Source organism: Mauremys mutica, chromosome 2, assembly GCF_020497125.1.
Source record: "Mauremys mutica isolate MM-2020 ecotype Southern chromosome 2, ASM2049712v1, whole genome shotgun sequence".
Classification (NCBI taxonomy): Eukaryota; Metazoa; Chordata; order Testudines; family Geoemydidae; genus Mauremys; species Mauremys mutica.
In genome coordinates, this window is record NC_059073.1 from 203684611 (window position 1) to 203707154 (window position 22544).

Consider the following 22544-nt stretch of genomic DNA (forward strand, 5'->3'; position numbering starts at 1 on the left):
AGAGAGAAGAGAGCGAGAGAGAAAATATTACTGTGGGGAAAGCAACATTGAAGAAATTAGTTTGGCATTTATGTTGTGGATGAAGATGTGATCTCTCTGATATAGCTAGAGCCAGTCTCATGAATGGCTCTGAATGCCAGGAGAGAAACCATGTACTGGACCTTATTTAGTGACCAGTTAACTTACCGTGGCTTCAAGCAGGATACATCTTATTTATATTATTTTGTTGTTGAGCTGCATAGGGGTGGGGAGAGTTGGGGATTTTATTTTTTTTTAAAAGGTAAAAAAGGTCCACCCTCCCCAGCCCTCAACCTTTGGAACACTCCACACTGCAGTAATTTGTAATGTTCTTCTCTTTTCTACATTTTGGTGCTCTGTATTGTCATAAAAGAAATAGATAAAATGATATTATTATTCTTTTCAATCAAACGGTTGCATTTTGAAGTTATAATAACTCAGGATCACTGTTTTACCTCTTACCTCAGATTGATTAATCATGCGTTGCTGGATTTTTTTAAAAAACAAACATTTAAAATATAACATTAAAAAAAGTTAAAACAGTGTCTCAAAGTAAGAGATTAACAGATTCTGAAGTCAGACGTGACCACTGTGATAATTTAGGCCATAGAATTTACCAAAAAAAAATAATTCCGGTTTGAACTAGAGCATATCTTTTAGAAAAACATAAAAGTGTTAACAGAATTTGGGTTTACACTGGAGGTATCCCAAAGCTTGTTACAAAATACCATGGTAAATACTGGTAGTAATGAGACTTTGGGACTCATCAAAAGGCCACTGAAGTACAGTGGGAGTTTGACATCAATTTAGCTTTGAGTCAGGTGCTACATAGGCAAATGTGCTGTTATATGTTTGGTAATACTTCATAGGCAGCCTTGGGCTTTAGAATCTCTTTTTTAAGAGGATTGTTGGACAGGAGATTGGCTTAACCTATACTCTTTCAAAATCTGTTATGAGATTCTTAGCTTCCTGCAGGCATCTTAGTTTAATTTAACATTTTATATGAGCTTACCCAAAAGAAAATATCTTATCCCTTCTCTTTCTGCCAACTATGTGAGAAATGACTTGTGGTATATTTGAATTTGCAAACATTAGTGATGGAGTTTGACTTATTAACCCTTCAGCATCTTTGTTGGAGGGTGGGTGCAAAATAGTGATGGCAGAGCTCAGTGGCTGGTTCCAGTGGCTTGTCAGCATGTTCTTGTTCTAGAAAATGAAGAGCCAGTGGGATAACATTTAAATGCTGCAGATGTTTAATGATAGGTTTCAGCAATCTTACAAACTCCTCAGCTATGCAGCACAAGATTAGAGCCAGACATTACTGGCAGTTATTTATGTCTATTATAGTATATTTCAAAGAAATATTTAGAAATTGCCAATGGTAGTTAAATTCTGCAATATATGAAGGCATTCTTAAAATGGTTCAAATCTGTTAAAAATCCATATGAACAATATATATATTTGTATTTCTTGCTTGAACAATGGGTAGTTTGCATAAAAAGGGGGGAAATCGTGTATCTTACCGTACTATGCAGTGGGGAGGCATTCACCCACTTAAACAGACAAAGCATTGTTGCTGGTTTAATGTTGCATTCTATCCTGTGCATGTTGCACCTTTTATGTGAGCTGATTGTAATTAGAGGGAATAAAACCTTTTTGGATTTTCTCTTTCAGAATCGCAATGAAATTAAAAATGGAGCGATCCTTCGATTAACAACCTCTCCAGTAAGTTACCATTCTGTTCGCTCTCCTTAAACTTTTTCAGTTTCCCATAATGATGGTTTGGTTGAGGTGATTACTATGAATTTTTTTCTTGTAGTGAATTTGGAAGCTCATGGAAGGGACTGAGAATTAGTGGTTCTCTATTTTTTGGGGTCTGTGACTCTCAAAGTGGTGTAAAATGTTGCCCATGATCTACTGTATCCCACAGTCCAACTACAAAGGATTGTGGGATTTGAAGGGTTTTCACTTATTTGGAGGAGGGCTGGTATTGCTGGGTGTGGGGCTTGTGGATTAGGTTGGTGCTGCTGGGTACTTCTGTCTAATCCCTCTTCTCCCTCCTCTCCTCCCATTCCCTCATTTACACAGCACTCATCTCCAAGGTGTCACAGCTTCCAGTCTGTTAAGATGGCACCAATACCTCCATCAGAGAAACTGTCTCTGCTCCAGAGTTCAGAGCTGGAAGGGAGGATGGAGGACAGGATGGGGAGAGCTCTACTATGTTTGGGTTAAAGGCATGTGGTAGGGTTGGGATGACAGAAGTGGGAGACAGAGGAGGACTAAGTGAACTGCTCCTTCTTACCTCCTCCTCAGGTTCCTAGTGACCATGAGATTTTGCATTTTTTTATCCCAATCCCTTTCAGCTGGTGGGTGGGACCCACCAGATCCCCATCATGACCCATTTTTGGGCTCTCAGCTATACTGCCACATATTGAAAGCCTCCGTTTATCCGCAGCATGGGTATCAGCAATAGAACTCTCTCCATCCTGCATCACCAATGCACTATCTTACTAAAACAGCTTACCTGAGTTTGTCTGGTCATGGTAGCCACGGCAGATTCAATGTGGTATTCTGGAAATTACAGTTCCCAGGCAAAGTATCTCCTTTAAACAACCACAACTCTGTTCTGATGGGATCAAATCTAGGGATGAAAAAGGTCTATTCAATCCTTGGCTTCTGATGTGGCTGCCAAAAGGGGTGCCAGTTACTGAGGAAGCTTTGTGATGTGAACACCTGTCTTATTAGGACCTGGACCAAGACCAATAATTTATTTCACATAGGCCACTGAACTGCTTAGTAACTTTCAGGTAAGGGAAATCTAGTCTGGATTCTAAGCTGTAGTAAAAAAATGAAAAGCTCCGTATCTTATTGGTAATTCACCAACTCATGCAGACCTCTCAGTTCACACCCACCCCACCCAACTTGATGTTTGCAGTTACCAGACACTGGGCGTGCAGATAGCAAAGTTGCAGATATGTTGGGGTAGAAATAGGGAATTGAAGGGCCCAGTAAGGACACAGACAGACATCTGGAATTTTGGGGCAAGCGAATGGAACTTTATTTGTTCCATGAGAGCATAACCTCTCACAAGGTGACCTGTCCAGCAGCAGTAAAAAGGGAGAAGGCAGTAGGTACTCTCTCCGTCACATGCCTTCTTTTTTTCATGCTCAACTCCAGAGTATCACATTCCCAAAGCTTAACAACAGTTTAAGAGCAAGGCCTTCTCAAAGCCTGGATTACTTTCAAGCTGTATTATGGCCTGCAACCCAGGACAACCTAATACCTAGGAAGCTACCTGGTCTCATAGGCTGGCTCAGGCTTCCCTGTGAATCTAACCCCCGTTCCTGGGATGCCTCAGGAAGAGGCGAGGTGGGGACTTCCTCAACACCTCCCAATCTCTGTGGTTTTCAGGGAAAACCAATCCACATCGATCCACAAGCACCAATCCACATTGATCCCACTGAAAAGGGGGACCTGACATTCCTGTTGCCTAAAATTGTAATCCCATAAAACCAAGCAAAATCTGTGTTGATGTGTCAGCAAAGAGTACCACACAACCCCCTTGCATAATTCCTCAAAAAGTACCCATGCCATCAACTCCATGTTGGAGCCACGGTACCTTTTAGTTTCCAGCATTCGCTTTTTTTTTTAACCCATTTCCAGTGTTTTATTCTCAAATGTTTACATTTCTTTTAAAACTGTGGCTGTGGTTTGGGGGACCTTTTTAAAGGATTGGGGTGTTGCTAATGAATGGCATTTTTGTAGTCTTCAGAATTTACAGATTAATAGTCCTTTCCATGTATGCATGCTAGAAGAAAATCTTTGTTCTCTAGGTACAACAATAATGGGCACCAAAAAAGTACCTAAGGTAGATAGAGCAGAGGTTTCCAATCTGTGGGCTTGGGACCCACTGATCCCATGTTGTTTGCCCCGGGAAACTGGCTAGCCACATATCTGTCCTTCCTCCTTGTTTCCAGCTGAGAACAACAGAACTTGTGGATGAGACACTGTGAAAAGCAAATTGTAAGCTGTGTAAACAGAACTTGTGGATGAGACACTGTGAAAAGCAAATTGTAAGCTGTGTAATTTTGCAGAATGGACAAAACCCGTATGCTACATACAGCTAAAAATACACTAATGCTTTCATAAACTTGCTTTACCGTTACGGAATTATTAGCTGTCACCAGAATGGCATGCTATTGTAAATGGAAAGGGAAGTCAGCCATTTAATAGTGGATGGGCAGGGTGAGATGCAAGTCAACAAGACTGAATTTAGGATGTGGTCATTCCATTAAAACGTTTAAGAAGCCCCTATTTAAGAGAACATTCATTAAATATGTTTGACCTTGGGGCACTGTGAACTGGCCAAGAAGCTGTTACTCAGCTAAATGGAAGTGTTTCTCCACTTGGGCTCATCAACACAATTTGTCTCTGGAATCTGCTGGAATCCCTGATATCTTAGAGTATCCACTCACTCATAAATCTTTGGATCGTGCGTTGAGTTCCCTGCAGGTTCATTTAGCAGCAATCAGCACTTTCCATCCTCCAGTGGATAACTGTATGATCTTGACACACCCTGTCACAACTATATTTTTGAAGAGCATTCTCAGAACCTTTCCACCAGTGGTGAAGTTTGTATCTCAGTGGGATCTCAATTTTGTTCTATCATCTTTCACTAAGACTCCCTTTGAGTCGCTGACTATATGCTCTAGGACACGTCTGTGCCTGGAGGTTGCCTTTCTGATAGCTATAACATAGGCAAGAAGAGTCAGTGAACTGGGAGTACTTATGGTTGGCTCAACTTTTATCAAGAAAAGGTCTCACTACACCTCCATGCCAGATTCATATCCAAGGTAGTTTTTGTATTTCAGTTGAGTCAGGTCATCCAATGACTTGTATTTTTTTCCTAAATCACATGCCTTGGAAGAAGAAAGAAGACTGCATTCTCTAGTCTTCCAGAGGGCTTTGGCATTTTATCTGCAAAGAACAAAGGAGATTAGAAGACACCTAAACTATTTGTTTCCATAGCAGAATGATCAAGAGGTCAATATATATCCGTGCAGAGATTTTCTAAATGGATCTTGGGTTGCATCACCTTTTGTTACCAACTAGTTGGCATCCTCCCAACCATCCCCAAAGGGATAAAGGCTCATTCCACCAGGGGGGCAAGCTACTTCAGCTGCATCTTTCAGAGACATACTCAGACCAGAATATGTAGGGCAGCTACGTGGAGCTCTTTGCATACCTTCATGAGACATTATATCATGGTACAATCTCAACTGTGGATACGGCTGTGGGGACAGCAGTGCTACCTTCAGCTATCACTTCTGTTTCACTGAACCCACCCCCAGTTTGACAACTACTTGTTAATTTCTTACATCCGGAATGCACATCACAACTTATCTGAAACTGGAAGTTCTTTGAGATGCGTGGTCCCTATCTGTATTCCACTACCCACCCTCTGTCCCCTCTGCTGTGGACTGGGTACACTGCAGTAAGAATGGGAAACTGGAGAGATGTTGGCCAGCACCACCCTTTATGCCCTCAGATGGGAGCATGAAGAAACCTACAACATGTGTGTAGACCAATGGACATTGCTTGAAAGAAATTCTGGACTCAGGCACATGGTGCTCATGCGTATCCACGTGTGGAATACAGGTACGGATCACACATCTCGAAGAACCTCCAGTTACAGGTAAGTAACCTTCATTTCCATGGGCAAATGCCCACCCTTACACAATGCTTTCACTTCCAGGTGTGAGTTTCTGATTTTTATCCCCTACAGCCAGAAACACTTGAAAGTGAGACAGTGAGGGTTGTTTTTTTCTTTCTAAATTAAATCCGAAACCCTAAGTATAAGTAAAGTGTGTTTTCTTTTAATTATCACAGATTTAGAGTACTTGTTCTTTTTTAGACTTTGGCTTTTTTTCTCTAAATCATTATAGCATCACTTTTGCAATGCAGCAATTACTGGCACATTGCTAAATTCCTTATAAACGGTTTCCTTTAGAGATTTATGACTTGCCTATTTGAAATTTCACTGAGTTGGAACTTTGTGAATGTGAATTGTCAGATCTGTTGGGAATTTGACCTGTCTCTTTGTTTCTTCAGATCTGTTTGCAAAGTTCATGTCTCGTTATTCTCTGAGGACTGTTTTTTCCCTAAACAATGCTTCCCCTTGCCGCCTCTTTACAACACACACTCTGTCTCCTAGGATACTTGAGTATAGATTGAATTTCTCTCATATTATCTTGGCTCTCATCTTTCTATCTTTCCTATTTATCTTGACTCTCGTGTTATCTTCCTCAATATCTTGGTATGCACTATATAGTATTTTTGTCATTTTACATGACACATTTTCCCCCGTGCCCAGTTATGTTTCTATGGAATTAACTTATGTATCTTATCCAGCATTTATCTTTTTATGTGAATTTATATGAGAGTGAAACGTCAGTTTGTCTGGGATTGCCCATTCAGGGATTTTTTTGTACTTATGATGGGTGTGTAGATGGATAAGTGAGTTATAATCATAGTATAGTGTGAAAATATTCCTAAAGCACAGTTCTGTCCTCCCATGCAGTAAGCAGAATGGCATCTGCTACTGTTTGTGAACATTCATGTCTATATTTTATATACCAGATCCTGCAAACCCTTATTCTAGTGACTGTTCTTTACTAGAGGTAGGTAAAATATTAGCAGCACACAAATTAAGTGACTAGTCCCTGTATCAGTTAATTAATTATTCACAAACAGTATTGGACATCTGTGTATTATCTTGTTCAAAATGATTAAACTAATGGCTTATGCAAACATATGTTTTGCTTGTGAACTGTACCATAATTATTGATCCCTGTACTAGTGATGTGGGATTAGCCACCTTTGTCACATGAGGTTGTTTTTTTGGCTACCTGACTGGATGACTCCTGAACCTGCAAATAGCTTTCAGGATGCCTGCATTAACATTTCCAGCATGAATACTCATGCAAATACACGTTTGCACAAGTATCATTGTGAAAATACATGTGCCCACAAGTATTTACAATAATTATCCTTTTCTCTGAACATTTCTGCAAATACAAACACATTTTTTTCATGAATGTCTTCAAAAATCATGTTGTGATATTTTGGGGTTCACCTAGACCATCACCTGCCCTGTAACTTTGGGTGCCTTAATGCTATGCAACTATGGCTCAGCGCTCTGACATGGGTAGGCAGCCCACAGACATAAAGGTCTCCCCATGGCTTCCACCCACCTAGTTACTCCTTTCAAGATGACCTCAATAACTCTTCTGGTCCTGAGTCTTCCCAAATCTTTCCCTTAAATTCTTAACTACTAGACACTCGGACTTTTCCCTTCTGGTTCATCACCCTAAAAGAGTGAACTTGCCCCCAGTTATCAGTCCACTTGGGGCTGCACACTCCACCAAGATCATTTCTTTTTTATTTTAAAGCTGACAGTCCTGTCATGCTATCTCTGCTTTTAAGGACTGCAGCCTACCTATCCTGGCTGTCCTTTCAACAAGACTAGACAGATATTTTAGACTTCTTGAGGGCCTTTTGAAATACTCCAGCTTTGACGGAGTGCATTTTACAAGCTTCCTGTTCTCCTCCTCCGCTTCCTCCTTTTCTAAACTGGAGAGCTTTTAATACAATCCTTACTTTATTGGAACAGCAGTGTTCTGGCCAATTCCCCTCATCATATTTCTCAAAAGGGTTTTATTTTTTATTCCTACCTGGATCATATTTTAATAAGAACAGACATGTGGCAGCCAGCTTTACTGTTCTTTAATGATAAATGCTCTCTACTGTCCATCCACTGATGAATTATAAATCATTAAAAGAACACCCTGGTAACCAATCAGCATGCATCATCTGGGTGTCATTTTAATGCATTGTTCAGCAAGACCGTGTATTCTGTAAGAGCACATATGAGCACTATGGCAACAAGAACTAGAAGATTTTTGAGGACTACATGTTATTTAGTGCAGCAATATTTTATCCATGTGGCACGTAATGCCAATAGCCATCATTACATTTGGCCAGATGCCATATGAGACAATTACCAATATTTTTGCTAAGAAAAATATTTCTTTATTTTCTAATCAAGATCTTATCTGCCTGTACCAGTTCTTCTCTAATCAGATGGCAGAAATAATGCAGGTTTCTGGATGCACAGACTTCCAGGGGGTTGCTTTACATACCATAGGCACCAGTGCCTAGAAACTTTGACCTTTGTCCTATTAAGCCTTGTCCACGTTCATTTTTCAGGAAATCTTTTGCTGTTGCACTACTCAGGGCTGGCTCCAGTTGTTTTGCCGTCCCAAGCAGCCCAAAAAAATAATAAAAAAAAGAAGCCACGATCGTGATCTGCGGCAATTCAGCGGGAGGTCCTTTGCTCCTAGTGGGAGTGAGGGACCCTCCGCCGAATTGCCGCCGAATACCTGGACGTGCCGCCCCTCTCTGGAGTGGCCACCCCAAGAACCTGCTTGCTAAGCTGGTGCCTGGAGCCGGCCCTGGCACTACTGCTGGTATAGCATTAACATTGGTGTAGACAAATGTAGTCGAGGACATGAGTAAGTTCCCATCTACAGAGGCAAAACTGAGTTTAAGTACTATTCTATCATAGCTAGGTTACATCATTTAGCTAGCCTGTGTAGAAAGGACCAAAACTATATTGCAACCATGTTATAGAACTATTACAGCCGTGGGTGAAATCTTGACCCCACTGTAGTCAGTGGCAAAACTTGGCCTTTATGAGGCTGCAGCAAATTTCTGTAACTGTTTTTGGTCCTATCCACACAGGCAAGACCAAACTGTCATAAAAAAACATGGTCAGGACATTATCAAGTTACCATGTGATCCCCCAACATAGTAGTTTTGCAGTGTAGATGGACTATTAGCCTAGATCTCCACTCTTACTAAAGCACAGTTACGACAACATCTAGCCCCATTCACACAACCAACCGTCCTGTCTTGTAACTGCCTTTAATGATCCTTGTCAAATGTGTTGGTTATATCTATGTAGATGGGACCCTAACATCCTAGTCTGTGACTTTCTTTGCACAGCAGTAGTGAAGGTCTTCTAAATAGATTTTGAGGGTTGTTTGTTTCAGTAACATGCTTAATGATGTCCTTGAAACCATTTTCAAAGTGACTTCAGCTGAGCTGACGTAGTACTTTTGAAGACCTTCCAAAATGTCCATTCTAGAGTGGGTAACAACTCATGGAGGTTAAATTTGTTCTGAGAAATATTAATGTTTTGCAAAACTTCCATGCTGGCAGCTAGTCATCCTTCCCAGAGGTAACAGTCACGGAGACTGAGGGCTTATCTACATTATGGGAGTTACTGTAGCATTGCCACGGTTGCAGAGGTGTGCTGCTGTAACTCTGTAGTGCATCGGGGTATTTCCATCACTGTAGTAACTCCACTTCCCCAAGCAACGGTAGCTAGGTCAATGGAAGAATGCGTCTGTCAGCTTAGCCAGTCTGTGTCAGGGGTTTAGGTTGGCATAACTGCAGTACCCAGAGGTGTGAGTTTTGCACACCCCTAAGCACTGTAGCTAAGGGTCTGTCTACACTTACTGTGGATCAACGCTGTGGTGATCGATCCACTGGGGGTCTATTTAGCCACTCCATGCATCTAATGAAGTGGGTTTTAGCCCATGAAAGCTTATGCCCAAATACATTTGTTAGTTTCTAAGGTGCCACAAGGATTCCTCGTTGTTTTTGCTGATACAGACTAACACGGCTACCACTCCGGAACCTGTCACTTAACCTCTGTGTGCCTTCATTTACTCATCTGTAAAAAGGAGGAAAATGATCCTTCCTTACCTCCGGGGGGGGGGGAGGGGGATGTTGGGAGGTTTAATTTATTAATGTTTATCAAGCATTCTGAAATTAATGAATAGAAGGTTATTTATAAAGTACATATTGGTTTTTATTATTTCCGATCTCTCCTGGTTTAAAAATATTCACTTATACATTCAATCCTGGATATTCACAGCACCTACTGAAAAGCCATTGTCCTTGCAGGTGTAGAATAATTATTACATAGCAAAGAAATTGTCAGATAGAACAAATTCAGCTTTCCCTAGTGCAAATATAATATCAAAGAGAGTGACTGTGCCAGGCCTTACCACTAATTCAGTTTCCTAATGCTCTACTGCTTCAGATTCACGCTTCAGTCAGTGCACATAAGTGTGTTGGAGGAAATTGAATTTTACAAGCCTCTGAGTACAGCAGGGAAGGCTCTATCAATAGCAGAAAGATTGGTTAGCTATTAGCTGAAGCTTTTGGACATTGTATCCAGGTAATTGTTATTCTGGGAGCATTGTCTGAAAATGTGGGATTAATGTATTTTAAAGTATTTGCTTAACTATGCAAAACAGATTTACATGGCTTCTGGACAATTTAATTTAAAAAAATCCCTTTAGCTCTTTATTTTTTCTGTTCCTGTCAGATTTCACATTATTTCTCATCAGAGAGCTAAACATTGATGGGCAGGATATTTTTAATATGTGATTCAGTTGAGTGAATAAGATGATGTATGTGTGATAACATCATATAGTTTAGGAGGAAATCATTCCCATGTTCTTTGGAAATACAAATACTATGGAAATAAAACTGAGAAAAAGCAAAAGAAAAAAGGTAGGGAAAGGAGCGAAGGAAACAGAAATCAGTACCATGTGCGCTCTGCATAAGATCTGGAGTAGGATAATATATATTTGTTTAAGGGTGATGGAAGAGTGCGTTGAATGGAGTAAATTTAGATTGAAAAAAACTGTTGTCCTAATTATAAAGAAACTACGTTTATGTACTTTGCTCTCTGGGGTAGTTTTATTGTTTGGGTCACACTTCATATTAAGGGTACATAAGCTTTTTAGGACACGGACTGTCGTTTTTTTTGTTCAGTGTTTGTTTGTTTCTTTACAGTGCCCAGCACAAAGGGATACTGGTCCAAGACTGGGCTCTTGGGTGCTAGTGCAATACAAATAATAATCTGTTCCGTTTGGAGAAATTTGGAGCCCCAGTATATCATTTACACATTACATTTATAACTAAGAGTTTGAGGAGTTTTTTTTAATGTTTTTTTTTTCTCTTTTGTCTCTGGTGAGGCTCAAAATGCACAGCAGCTCCACGAGAGGATCCAGTCTTCTAGTATGGATGCCAAGTTAGAAGCACTGAAAGACTTAGCCAGTTACTCACGGGATGTTACGTTTGCCCAGGAGTTTATAAATCTAGATGGTATCTCTCTCCTAACGCAGATGGTTGAAAGTGGCACAGAGTAAGTATTTTGTTCGAACTGTAACATTTGTTTCCACCAGTTTTGTGGCTCTCTCTCATACACACTATTTTAGCTTGAAATATTAGTAAACACTGCTCACTTCCTAAAACTAAATGAACATAAGAAAATGAAAAGCAGTGTCTGAACAGTCCTCTGCTACTAAAACAATATCTGTGCAATCACATGAAACCTTGTAGAAATGTGTTGTTTTCCCAGAGGGAAAAGGAAATCTTAGGAAGTCACAAGTCACTTCTGTGCCACAAAGCCCAGGAATCAACATGGTCTTCATTGCCCTGAAATAACAAGCTTCATTTGTTAAACTTTTGGTCCTAAGGTTCCTGTTAAAAATAGTGGCAACTGATAACTGTTTTTTTAAATTTATACTTTTTAATACAATGTAAAAAAAATCCACCTCCTTTTGTTTTCTTTAATTTTATGTCTTTAATTTTAGTTTAATTTTTGATGGGATTTTTTAAGGGATTTTCAAAAATTTTTACAAGTCAGTAGGAGTTAGGCACCTGACTGCCTTACACTCTTTTGGAAAATGTCAGCCATTTTTACCAGTGTGAAGTGGCTTTATCCTGTTCCATTAAAGTAACTGAGAGTTCTGATATTAACTTCATGGGCATAGGATTGAGGCAGTTATTGGAAGTTTGTGCAAAATAGACCCCCCCCCCCCACCAGCTGGTGCATCACACTGTTAAATAGTGCTTTAATAGTTTCTATTTGCAACGGGCTTTTGAGATCCTTGGGTGAAAGGTGCTGTTTACAGATAGTGCTTTGCTGTCACTCTATCAGATACCGTGAAGGGTACCTATGTGGATATTTTAGATTACTGCTTGCAATCCAGCTAGTGATACAAAGGGTTTGATTCTGTACTCCCTCACAATAGTTTTACACTGGCATAAGGACTTGTCTATACTAGAGATTTACACACTGATGTACATACAGTAGAACAAACCCTAGGCTGATCTATACACACAAGCTGTACTGGTTTAATTAAAATAACTTTTCAATAATTTTTTGTTAAATTGGCTAATATTGCTTCGGCTTTTGTTGGTTAGTGACCAAATTAAGCTAAATCAATATAAGCCAGGTTTAAATTGATTTAAGTGTCCCCTCACATACTCTTAGTTAAATAAGCTCAAGTGTGTGTATATGCAGGCTGCATGCAATGTTATTGCAGCTGTGCTGGTCCCAGGATATTAGAGAGAAATGGTGGGTGAGGTAATATCTTTTATTGGACTAAGCTCTGTTGGTGAGAGAGACAAGCTTTCAAGCTTATACGGAGCTCTGTGTAATCTCAAAAGCTTGTCTCTCTCACAAGTTGGCCTAATTAAAGATATTACCTCATCCACCTTGTCTCTGTGTGTAGGCTGGGCATTTGTGTAGATCTACTACACCGATATAAAAAGTGGCTTTCTTTGACAGGGCTTTCAAACAGGGATAAGCTGCACTAAGCCACTCTTTTACTGGTGCATCATGTCTACACTAGAGTTTTGCAACAGGGTAGCTCTATCAATGCAGGTACACTGGTGCAAAAATACCCAGTGTAGGCAAACCCTAAAACTGGTGTGCCAGAGCAGAGAATCAGGACCAAAGAGTTTCCAATGGATTCACTTGTTGTTGGCCTACAACTGCTCACTGTATGCTTCCTCCTTGTTTAGCTCATCGGAGCCTCTGCAATTTGCAGTGGTGACTGGAGTGATTACAGTCTGATTTTGCTTTTAAAGTTTGGTTAGGTCAAAGTAATTGTGGAGCAAGGACATCTGCACTGCACAGTGCATCTTGTTCAAGTTTTATACTGTGTCATTTTATACAGTAAATCCTTGGTAAGCTCATGCCTAATAGCCACAAGAATAGAAAACCTGAATTTAGAGTTTTGGTGAAAGTGGAAAGGGCAAATTCTGAACCTAACACACATATGCACTCTTTCTCCTGGTCTCTCTTACGCTATTCTGTTCTGCTTTAATCTTGACCGTCTTGATCTTCATTGTGAGTCTGATGATCAATCTTCACTGCAGAGTTAACTTGAGTTACACGTTCTTGAGTTAGTCTAGCTTGAGTGAGAGCAGCCTCACTGCAAAATCACACTTGAGGTCCCGTGTCTATGCTAGTGCACCACTCACTCGCGTGTGGCACTAAGACTTCTAGGAATACATTTCCAGTGAATTGTGGGAGATCTTGTCTGGGGGAATTATGGGAAGGCATTGGAGGACTAGGGTTGTTCAAGTAAAGCTCACTTGCATCCACGCTATAGGGTAGTTGTGCTAGTAGCTGATGAGTTGTGCTAACTTGAGCTTTAGACTACATCCCCTGATGGATCAGCCAGCTCTAGTTTAAAGCACCACCATACTAGAGTTAGTGTTTTGTGTGTGGATGAAACTCAAGTTAGAGGCAATGCTCAAGTTATACCTCGAGCTAACTTTGGGCTAGTCTACACTGGCAACGCTAAAGCGCTGCCGCGACAGTGCTTTAACGTGGCTAGTGTGGTCGCGGCAGAGCGCTGGGAGAGCTCTAAAAAAACCCCACCTCAACAAGGGGCATAGCTACTAGTGCTGGGAGCGCGGCTCCCACTGCTGGTGCACTGTCTACACTGGTGCTTTACAGCGCTGAAACTTGCTGCGCCCCGGGGTGTGTTTTTTCACACCCCTGAGTGAGAAAGTTGCAGCGCTGTAAATTGCCAGTGTAGACAAGCCCATCTGTGGTGAAGAAAAAGCCCTTGTTAACCTTCAGCAGACAGGCACAGTGAAGCTCTGGAGTTTATGCCACTTTTGCCAATGAGGAGTCCTGCACCATTTATACCTGGCTTGTTTGTCCTTCATTCCATTACTTCAGTGATAATTCTGATTGCATGTTTTACTGACTAGGATACCCCTGGATTTTCCAGGTATCCGTACATGTCTTGCTAATCTGGTGTAATTAAAATAAAAATCATTGACAGGAGTTATCAGTGTCTCCCACTTATATCCCAACATGTTATTTACACTGCATGTATACAGTGCATTGGTTCAAGAAAATGAAAATGACCATTTTGCTACATACTCTCTGGTGAATGGAGACTGGATAGTAAACGTTCAGGAGAGTTTTGTAACTTCCTCTATTTTTTTTTTAATTTCATACTGTGTAATTACCATAATTCTGTCAAGTTCTCCTCCCTGACCACTACACCATTTGGAATAAAAGGGCCGTAGGAGCTGTGTGTGCTGAGATTAAAATATTGTCGCTAGCAGCAGTCTGATCTTAGTGTGGACAGGGCCCTAATGAAGCTGCAAGTGTATCTGGTCAATACCAATATTTTTTACAGTAGCTGTGGCGTGATAGCAAGTCTAGAAACTGCTTGTGTCCATCACACTGAGGTTAATTGATGCAGCTGGCAAAGTGCTTATGCTCCAGTAAGAATGCTCAGCTTGCTTCTCTTTCAGGCTTTCTGAGTATGCTGCACGTTGTTTATTTTTACTAAACAAAATCAAGAAATTGGAAAGTGTTTTTGTATTTGCTTTTAAGATGCAGATGGACTGTAAAAGTGGGTACTTCATACCCCGCACAACAAGTAAGTGCTGATTACCAACACTAGGCTTCCTGGTATCGAGTCATCTCTAGGACTTTGGTCTCTATACACAAAAAGGACTGCACACATGCATACACAAGAAGTGACTTCAGACTAGGGTGACCAGACAGCAAAAGTGAAAAATCGGGACGGGGGTGGGGGGTAATAGGAGCCTATATAAGAGAAAGACTCAAAAATCGGGACTGTCCCTATAAAATTGGGACAGCTGGTCACCCTACTTCAGACTCTTCATATACTAGAGAAGGTTATTGGCGGGGTTTAAAATGAGCTGTTTCCATCTAGTATATAGCATTTCTTAGTAGGTTTATTACTACATTATCTTGCGCAAGAAACCCAGGTTGTGCTTGGCCACAGAGGGATGTGCAGGTAGATTTCCTGATCTTTATGCACAGGAATTGACATATAGGGTCAAGAGACTACTTGTTCCTGTTCACCCTCAGGGAAGAAGACACTGAAAAGAGGGAAGGGACTAGGGTGACCAGATAGCAAATGTGAAAAATCGGGACGGGGTTGGGGGGGTAATAGGAGCCTATATAAGAAAAAGACCCAAAAATCAGGACTGTCCCTATAAAATCGGGACATCTGGTCACCCTAAGCAAGACATGCAACAATTTCCTGCCCCCGCCCAGCTCTGAGCTGCCCTAATGGCTGGTGCAAAATATGCACGCCTATAGTCGGGGAAACAGAAGCAGAATTGTCTGAAAGAGATTGTGCCTTAGCCAGGCACAGTCTCCTTGCTGCACCTTCTGGGGTATGGTCTCCCACCCACAACCCTCTCCCCCCTCCCTGGGCTACTATATCCCATAATCTAGCCCAGAATCAGTATTTTAGCAAATAGCATTGGTGTTGCCAGTTCTCCTGCTTTATAATAAATCTCATGATATTTAGTGTTTTTTTCTTAAAGCTCCAGCTCCTGGAATCAGCTTTCATATTTAAAAAAAAAAAAATTTTTTTTTTAGCTCTTTTGAAAAGGCTGAAAAGTCAGAAGGCAAATAAAAAGAACCCCATTTTTATTATGGCTTTAAAACCATGAGATTTTAAAATAAATCTCATGATTTTGGAGGCCAGATGTATGATTTTTGCATGCTTGCTGTTGGCCACCCTGCTTTTGTGCTAGAAACAACTGTGTTAACAGCATAGTTCTAAAGCATTTTCCATTGCTATTGAGAACAGGGAGTATTTCTGAGTTAAATGACTTTTCCAGGGAACATGCTCACAACATAGCTGGGTGATAGGATAAGGATGACAGCAACTAAGTTTAATTTATTGTTGCATCTAGGGCCAGGTCTACTCTAGCAGCGCTTTGCTAACATAGCTCTACTGGCTTATTATACTGGCAAAGAGCTCCTAGTGTGGATGTGGCTTACACTGTGGCTTATTTGTGCTTTTGCTATTATAGCTTATTCCAGCCAGCACCCCCCGCGTGAAATAAGCCTCTATCAGCAAAACTTTTTATTATGATATCACTGCATCTGCACTAGGGCTCTTGCCAACACAGCTATGCTGGTCAGAGATCACACCCCTGACTGACATAGCTATGCCAGCAAAACTTTGTAATGTAGACCTGGCCTGCATGAATAGGGATGTATTTGGTTTGTGGGAGGGAAGAGGAGGAAAGTTGCTTTAATTTCTGCATTAGAGGAATTATGCCTTTTTCCTGTTGGAAATCACAAATGCAGCCATACCAGATTAATCTGAATTGATTTCTAAATTGTTATTCATGTTGTTGCTTTTTTTAAAAAGAGAGAAATCTTCCAACGAGCAAGTCAGACATACTCTTCATGCAGCTACAGCATTGGCAGCTATGTGACAATCATGCATCTATTAAGCACAAATTATACAGATCATATTGTTCAAGACCTAGTTTAGGGGAAGACCGGGCTAAATTATACCTCTTAGCTCACTTTTCACGTGGTATTATGTACAAGACCAGTGGAAAACTATATAAAAATTATCAGTATAGGATTTTTCCTGTTCTTACCCTCTTTGGTGAATGATCATCCACAATGTGCCACAAAAGACAGCTGAGCCAAAGCAGCAAGTAAAAGTCTTACATTTGTTATAAAATCTGTCAGGTGACACACTTTCAACATATTAGAGAGGTAGCTGTGTTAGTCTGGTTCTGTAAAAGCAGCAAAGAATCCTGTGGCACCTTATAGACTAACAGACGTTTTGGAGTCCTGCAAGACAAACCCAAGAAAGAAACCAACAGGACTCCACTGGCCATCACATACAGTCCTCAGCTAAAGCCCCTCCAACGCATCATCAGGGATCTACAACCCATCCTGGACAATGATCTCACACTTTCACAGGCCTTGGGTGGCAGGCCAGTCCTTGCCCACAGACAACCTGACAATCTGAAGCATATTCTCACCAGTAACTGCACACCGCACCATAGTAACTCTAGCTCAGGAACCAATCCATGCAACAAACCTCGATGCCAACTCTGCCCACATATCTACACCAGCGACACCATCACAGGACCTAACCAGATCAGCCACACCATCACCGGTTCATTCACCTGCACATCCACCAATGTAATATATGCCATCATATGCCAGCAATGCCCTTCTGCTATGTACATCGGCCAAACTGGACAGTCTCTAAGGAAAAGGATAAATGGACACAAATCAGATATTAGGAATGGCAATATACAAAAACCTGTAGGAGAACACTTCAACCTCCCTGGCCACACAATAGCAGATCTTAAGGTGGCCATCCTCCAGCAAAAAAACTTTAGGACCAGACTTCTAAGGCTTTGGCTACACTTACACTTCAAAGCGCTGCCGCGGCAGCGCTTTGAAGCGCTAAGTGTAGTCAAAGCACCAGCGCTGGGAGAAAACTCTCCCAGCGCTGTCCGTACTCCACATCCCTGTGGGGAATAACGGACAGCGCTGGGAGCGCGGCTCCCAGCGCTGGGGCTCTGACTACACTGGCGCTTTGTAGCGCCGCAATTTGCAGCGCTGCAGAGGGTGTGTTTTCACACCCTGCTGCAGCGCTGCAAATTTGTAAGTGTAGCCAAGCCCTAAGAGAAACTGCTGAGCTTCAGTTCATTTGCAAATTTGACACCATCAGTTTAGGATTAAACAAAGACTGTGAATGGCTTGCCAACTACAGAACCAGTTTCTCCTCCCTTGGTTTTCACACCTCAACTGCTAGAACAGGGCCTCATCCCCCCTGATTGATCTAACCTCGTTATCTCTAGCTTGCTTCTTGCTCTCTTATATTTACCTGCCCCTGGAAATTTCCACTCTTGCATCCGACGAAGTGGCATTCACCCACGAAAGCTCATGCTGCAAAACGTCTGTTAGTCTATAAGGTGCCACAGGATTCTTTGCTACTTTCAACATAGGAATCTCCAAACACAGTTAAAACACGTCTTGCAATATAAATGGAACCAAATCTTGTTTTAATCCTTAAAGCCCTGCAAAGTCCAAGTGAGAGCATGATTTGGTAACACATGGTTCAATTCCATCTAAACTGCCGGACAGAATTATGATTTGATTATGTTGTTTGGCAACACTGGAGAAAAAAAGTGCTTTCTACGCTGCTGGTCCATTCTGCTCACAAAGGAAACCACAAAATCCAGCCCGCCCCCGTCCTCCCCTCCCCTCTGCCCACCCGATGATAGGGGTGTAGTAGTGGAAGAAAAGAAAAATAAAAAGAACCAGGTGCCCATTTTACATCTACAATTGCTACAAACCAGGAAAGTGTTTTTGTCTGGATTGTTTTTTACTTCCCAGGTTGCTTCATGCTTGGAATTTTTCCTTTTTATTTCCTGGTGTCTTTCCAACCTAGGCATTGTATGCAACAGGAAAAGCCCACTTTAAAGACTGAGTCAGCAAAGAGCACATCCTGAAAAAAGGGGCGGAAGAGCACCGAAAATCGTGCTTTTCTATTAAATGCCTTGACTTCAGTGTAATTGTGTGCAGTGTAGTTGTAGCCATGTAGATCCCAGGATAGACTTCAGTGTTGTTTTTCTTACCTTGTCCATACTTAAAAACATTAGCATTTAAATGGCCCCAGCTAAGTGTTGATATTCACGCCTCGTTGAGGTGAATTGGCGGGGGAAGGTAGGCACTTTGTACTTTTGCTCTTTTTTTGTGTGTGCAAGAGACAAGTTTCTGTAAAGCAGCGTGAAAAGGGAACCAGTGCAGTGGCTTTAAATTTCTGAACACTCCTCACAATGAGAAATAGAAAAACAGGCTGTTTCTTAGCATGAAACTTAAAATTTGAGGAAAATGATTAGACCAGTTTAAAATCACAGGATTTGCAATTTTCCGCAGGCATGGCTGGTTGGCATCTGAAGATGTTTGGCATTTATGAGTGTGGAAGTGCTGCTGTTATAGTAGTCTTTTTTTTTTTTTTTTGCAAACATCAAATTATTACTTAGTTTGACCCCCGATCAGAGTGTAATCAAATTGTGAGTATGATATTAAACAGGAATTGGTACAAACAACCCCCCGCTCCCCACTTACTTAAATATTTTTCATTGGTTTTGGGGCTGCTAGGCAACAGTATTTCATGTTGCATAGGTTTCTTGAGTATCATTTGTTTTGTATGTGGTGGAGGCTTTTTCCGGGAACTGGGATGTTGTGGCCACTAAAAACATCTTGCCATATGTTTAAAAAAAATGGTAAGAGTTAGCAGAGCAAGAAACATTTCTGAAATGCAGTTAATTATCCCCTTGAATTTAAATGGTGTCTGATGTCCAAAATGCAGATATCCTAATGTTATGCCTGAAAATCCATCTAGAGACTACATTTGGTTTAGCAGATGCTTCATCTATCCAGTAGCTGAACTTGCTCTATTGCCTACATGAGGGAACATTTGTGAAAAATTTCCATTTGCCCTAACATTGGCTTTCCACAAACTTGGAGCCAGACTGTAGAGCAGTGGTCCCCAATCTTTTAGTGGCCAGTAGCACATGCATATTTTCAGAAGAGTGTGGCGGGCGCCAACAATTTTTCAAGGCTTATTTTGTATTTGTACATTAAATAATATGAATAACATCATATTTAAATAATGTTTTCACCCCTCAGGGTAATTTTACATGTAAAAGGTATTAATTAAAATATTCGGCAATTACTCTTTCACTTTACCGTGTGAATTTGCTCTTTTTTATCTACCTGTAAGAAAAATTAAGGAGTTTATGATATTTATTTTGTAAAAACAGTTTTCATATTATGTATTTTTAAAAAGTAAAACATTGTTGAACTGCTGTTCCAAATATATTTATTATTCTTACTTTAACATAGAATGAAGCCTGCAGCCCCAGAGTTCTCTGTCCCCGGCAGATGCGGGGCCACGGTTTCTCTCTGGCTTAAGCCGCGGCCCCGCGCCTGCCGGGGACTGAGAACACTGGCACCCGCAGCCTGCAGCCCCAGAGTTCTCTGTCCCTGGCAGAGGCAGGGCCGCAGCTTCGAAGCCAGAGAAAAGCCACGGCCCGGCGCCTGCCAGGGACAGAGAACACTGGCGCCTGCAGCCCCGGAGAAGCCGGAGAGAAGCCGCAGCCCCACCCTTGCCGGGGACAGAGAACGCTGGCGCCCGTAGCCTGCAGCCCTGGAGTTCTTTGTCCCCGGCAGGCACGGGGCCGCGGCTTCTCTCCCCTGCTGGGCACTAGGCGGGCACACATAAATGCCCCGGTGGGTGCCATGGCGCCCACAGGCACTGCGTTGGAGACCACTGCTGTAGATGAAGCTGCTAGTCCCGTGTTCCCTGCCTGGTGCGATTAACCCAGTGTCGTTTAAACCTGCTCTGAGGCGAGCATGTTTAGACATACGGTGTTTAAAAACACTGAGGGCTAGTGTACACCAGAAGCAGCTGTGCTGCTGTAGCATGTCTGGTAAAAATGCTCTATGCTGACTGGAGAGGTGCCTCGTTGGCACAATAAAGCCACCTCTGCGAGAGGTGGTAGCAATGTTGGCTGGAGAAGCTCTCCTGCCGACATAGCACTTTCCACACCGGTGCTTAGGTTGGTGTAACTTACGTCGCTCGGGGGGGGGTGGCTTATTCACACCCCTGAGCGACATAAATTGTATTGACATAAGTGGTAGTGTGTAGAAGCCCTGTCAGCCACGGGAGACGTGTCTGTTTTAGCCCTCTTTATATTGCTAACACCAATAGAGCTGCACTGGCATTACCCGTGGTGTGGAATTTTCACAAAAACTCCTTAGCGTAGATGAAGCATTTGTGTGTCTTGTAGATTACCTCATCTGAGGCCTGATCTACAGTAAAGAGTTAGGTCAATCCAGCTGTGTTGTTCAGGGGTGTGAAAAATCCCCCCCCCCCCGGCCCGGCGACATAAACTGACCTAACCCCCTGTGTAGACAGCCAATAGGAGAACCTCTCCCGTTGGTGTAGGTAGGTCTACACTGAAGCAGTACAGCAGCACAGCTGGAGTGTTTCAAGTGTAGAAAAGCCCTCAGACTAGGACTCTTTTTTTGATTCATAGGCAGCAATCTTACCATGTGAGCCAAAAGGCAGTTGACCCAGTAGGAGCTGTGCTAAGTTTGTCTCAGCTGGAAGCTGCTCTTGGCATATATTACAATGCACTTTCAGCAAGAATTAAATTTGTGTGGGTTGGGGAATTCCAAATGGAACTGCTGTTTTTTTGGGATTCGGCCAGAAATTTATCACAAAGTTCCTTCGAGGCCAAACACTGAACATATTGTGGTAGCAGAATGTCTAAACCAGTAACCTTTCATTATTCGCTCTTTTACATTATGTTGGCATTCACTTTGAGTTTTTTCCTTTATGGAAACTGGTATGATAGATAGATAGATAGATAAATCTATCTATCTATCTATCTATCTATCTATCTATCTATCTATCTATCTATCTATCTATCTTATCTGCTCATCAGTATACTATGAGTCCTTCACAAACATTAATTAATTTACCCTCACAACCCTCCTGTGAGGTATGAATACAGCATTATTACTATCCATTCCAGTGCAAGCAGCAAACAGCACATACCCAGAAAAGACAAATATCAGGACCTCATCCCCTTCCTGATCAATAAGATCTTTGCCATATGTGACTTTATCAGTGATGCAGACCAGATCAAGTGAGTCATTACAGAAACCTGGCTGACTGATAGTTTTGGCTTACCTCAACTCTCCAGGATCCTCGGTCCACCACATGGCCATATCTAGGGAGAACAAACTTCTGAGTGTAGTAGCCATTCTCTTCCCATCCAGGCTGAAAAGCAGGAAGATTTCTCTCAAACAGGAATCCTACACTATGATGCCATAGCTATGTCATAGTAGTGCCATAGTGTAGATTCTTCCTACACCGACAGAAAGGTTTTCCATCACCTCAGGAACTCCATTTCCCTTGGTAATGGTAGCGAGGTGTACCCATAGATTGTTAGGAATTCCAAATTCAGACTTCTCTACAAACACTGAAACATGAAAGCCTTCCCAGAGGAATTGATAGAGATGCGGTCTGACATGGTGATGAAGTTCACAAAACTAATTATTATGGTAGACTTCCAACATCCACATGGAGGACACCTTTGATACAGTAATCCAGAATCTTCTTTCTGACTCCTCCACATTAGGCCACCCCACTCTCCATAACCATGAGTTGCCACCAGAGATACAATCTACTAGAACGATGAAACTGGTGAGCAGTAGGTGGAATCATGTTGGGGAGAGAACTTTAACA

The 22544-nt window shown here is 41.7% G+C and overlaps 1 protein-coding gene and 1 long non-coding RNA gene across 5 annotated transcripts in view; one reads left to right on the forward strand and one right to left on the reverse strand.

Annotated features, from left to right (window-relative positions):
- The window catches only part of ELMO1 (engulfment and cell motility 1), a 459394-nt gene that overhangs the window by 129664 nt on the left and 307186 nt on the right, over positions 1-22544 (forward strand). For all 3 annotated transcript variants that reach the window (XM_045005400.1, XM_045005399.1, XM_045005401.1), the window contains exons 5-6: positions 1693-1743; positions 11133-11302. In XM_045005400.1, coding sequence (XP_044861335.1) covers positions 1693-1743; positions 11133-11302 — 221 coding nt within the window. The remainder of the gene's footprint in view (positions 1-1692; positions 1744-11132; positions 11303-22544) is intronic.
- Positions 1077-22115, reverse strand: LOC123363881. Of its 2 annotated transcripts, XR_006576929.1 has the most exons (4): positions 21987-22065; positions 3882-4025; positions 2543-2659; positions 1077-1224 (listed from the first exon to the last, which is right to left on the reverse strand). It is a non-coding gene; the product is annotated as an uncharacterized LOC123363881 (long non-coding RNA). The 2 variants fall into 2 exon arrangements; XR_006576928.1 differs by lacking the exon at positions 3882-4025 and having other exon boundaries at positions 21987-22115.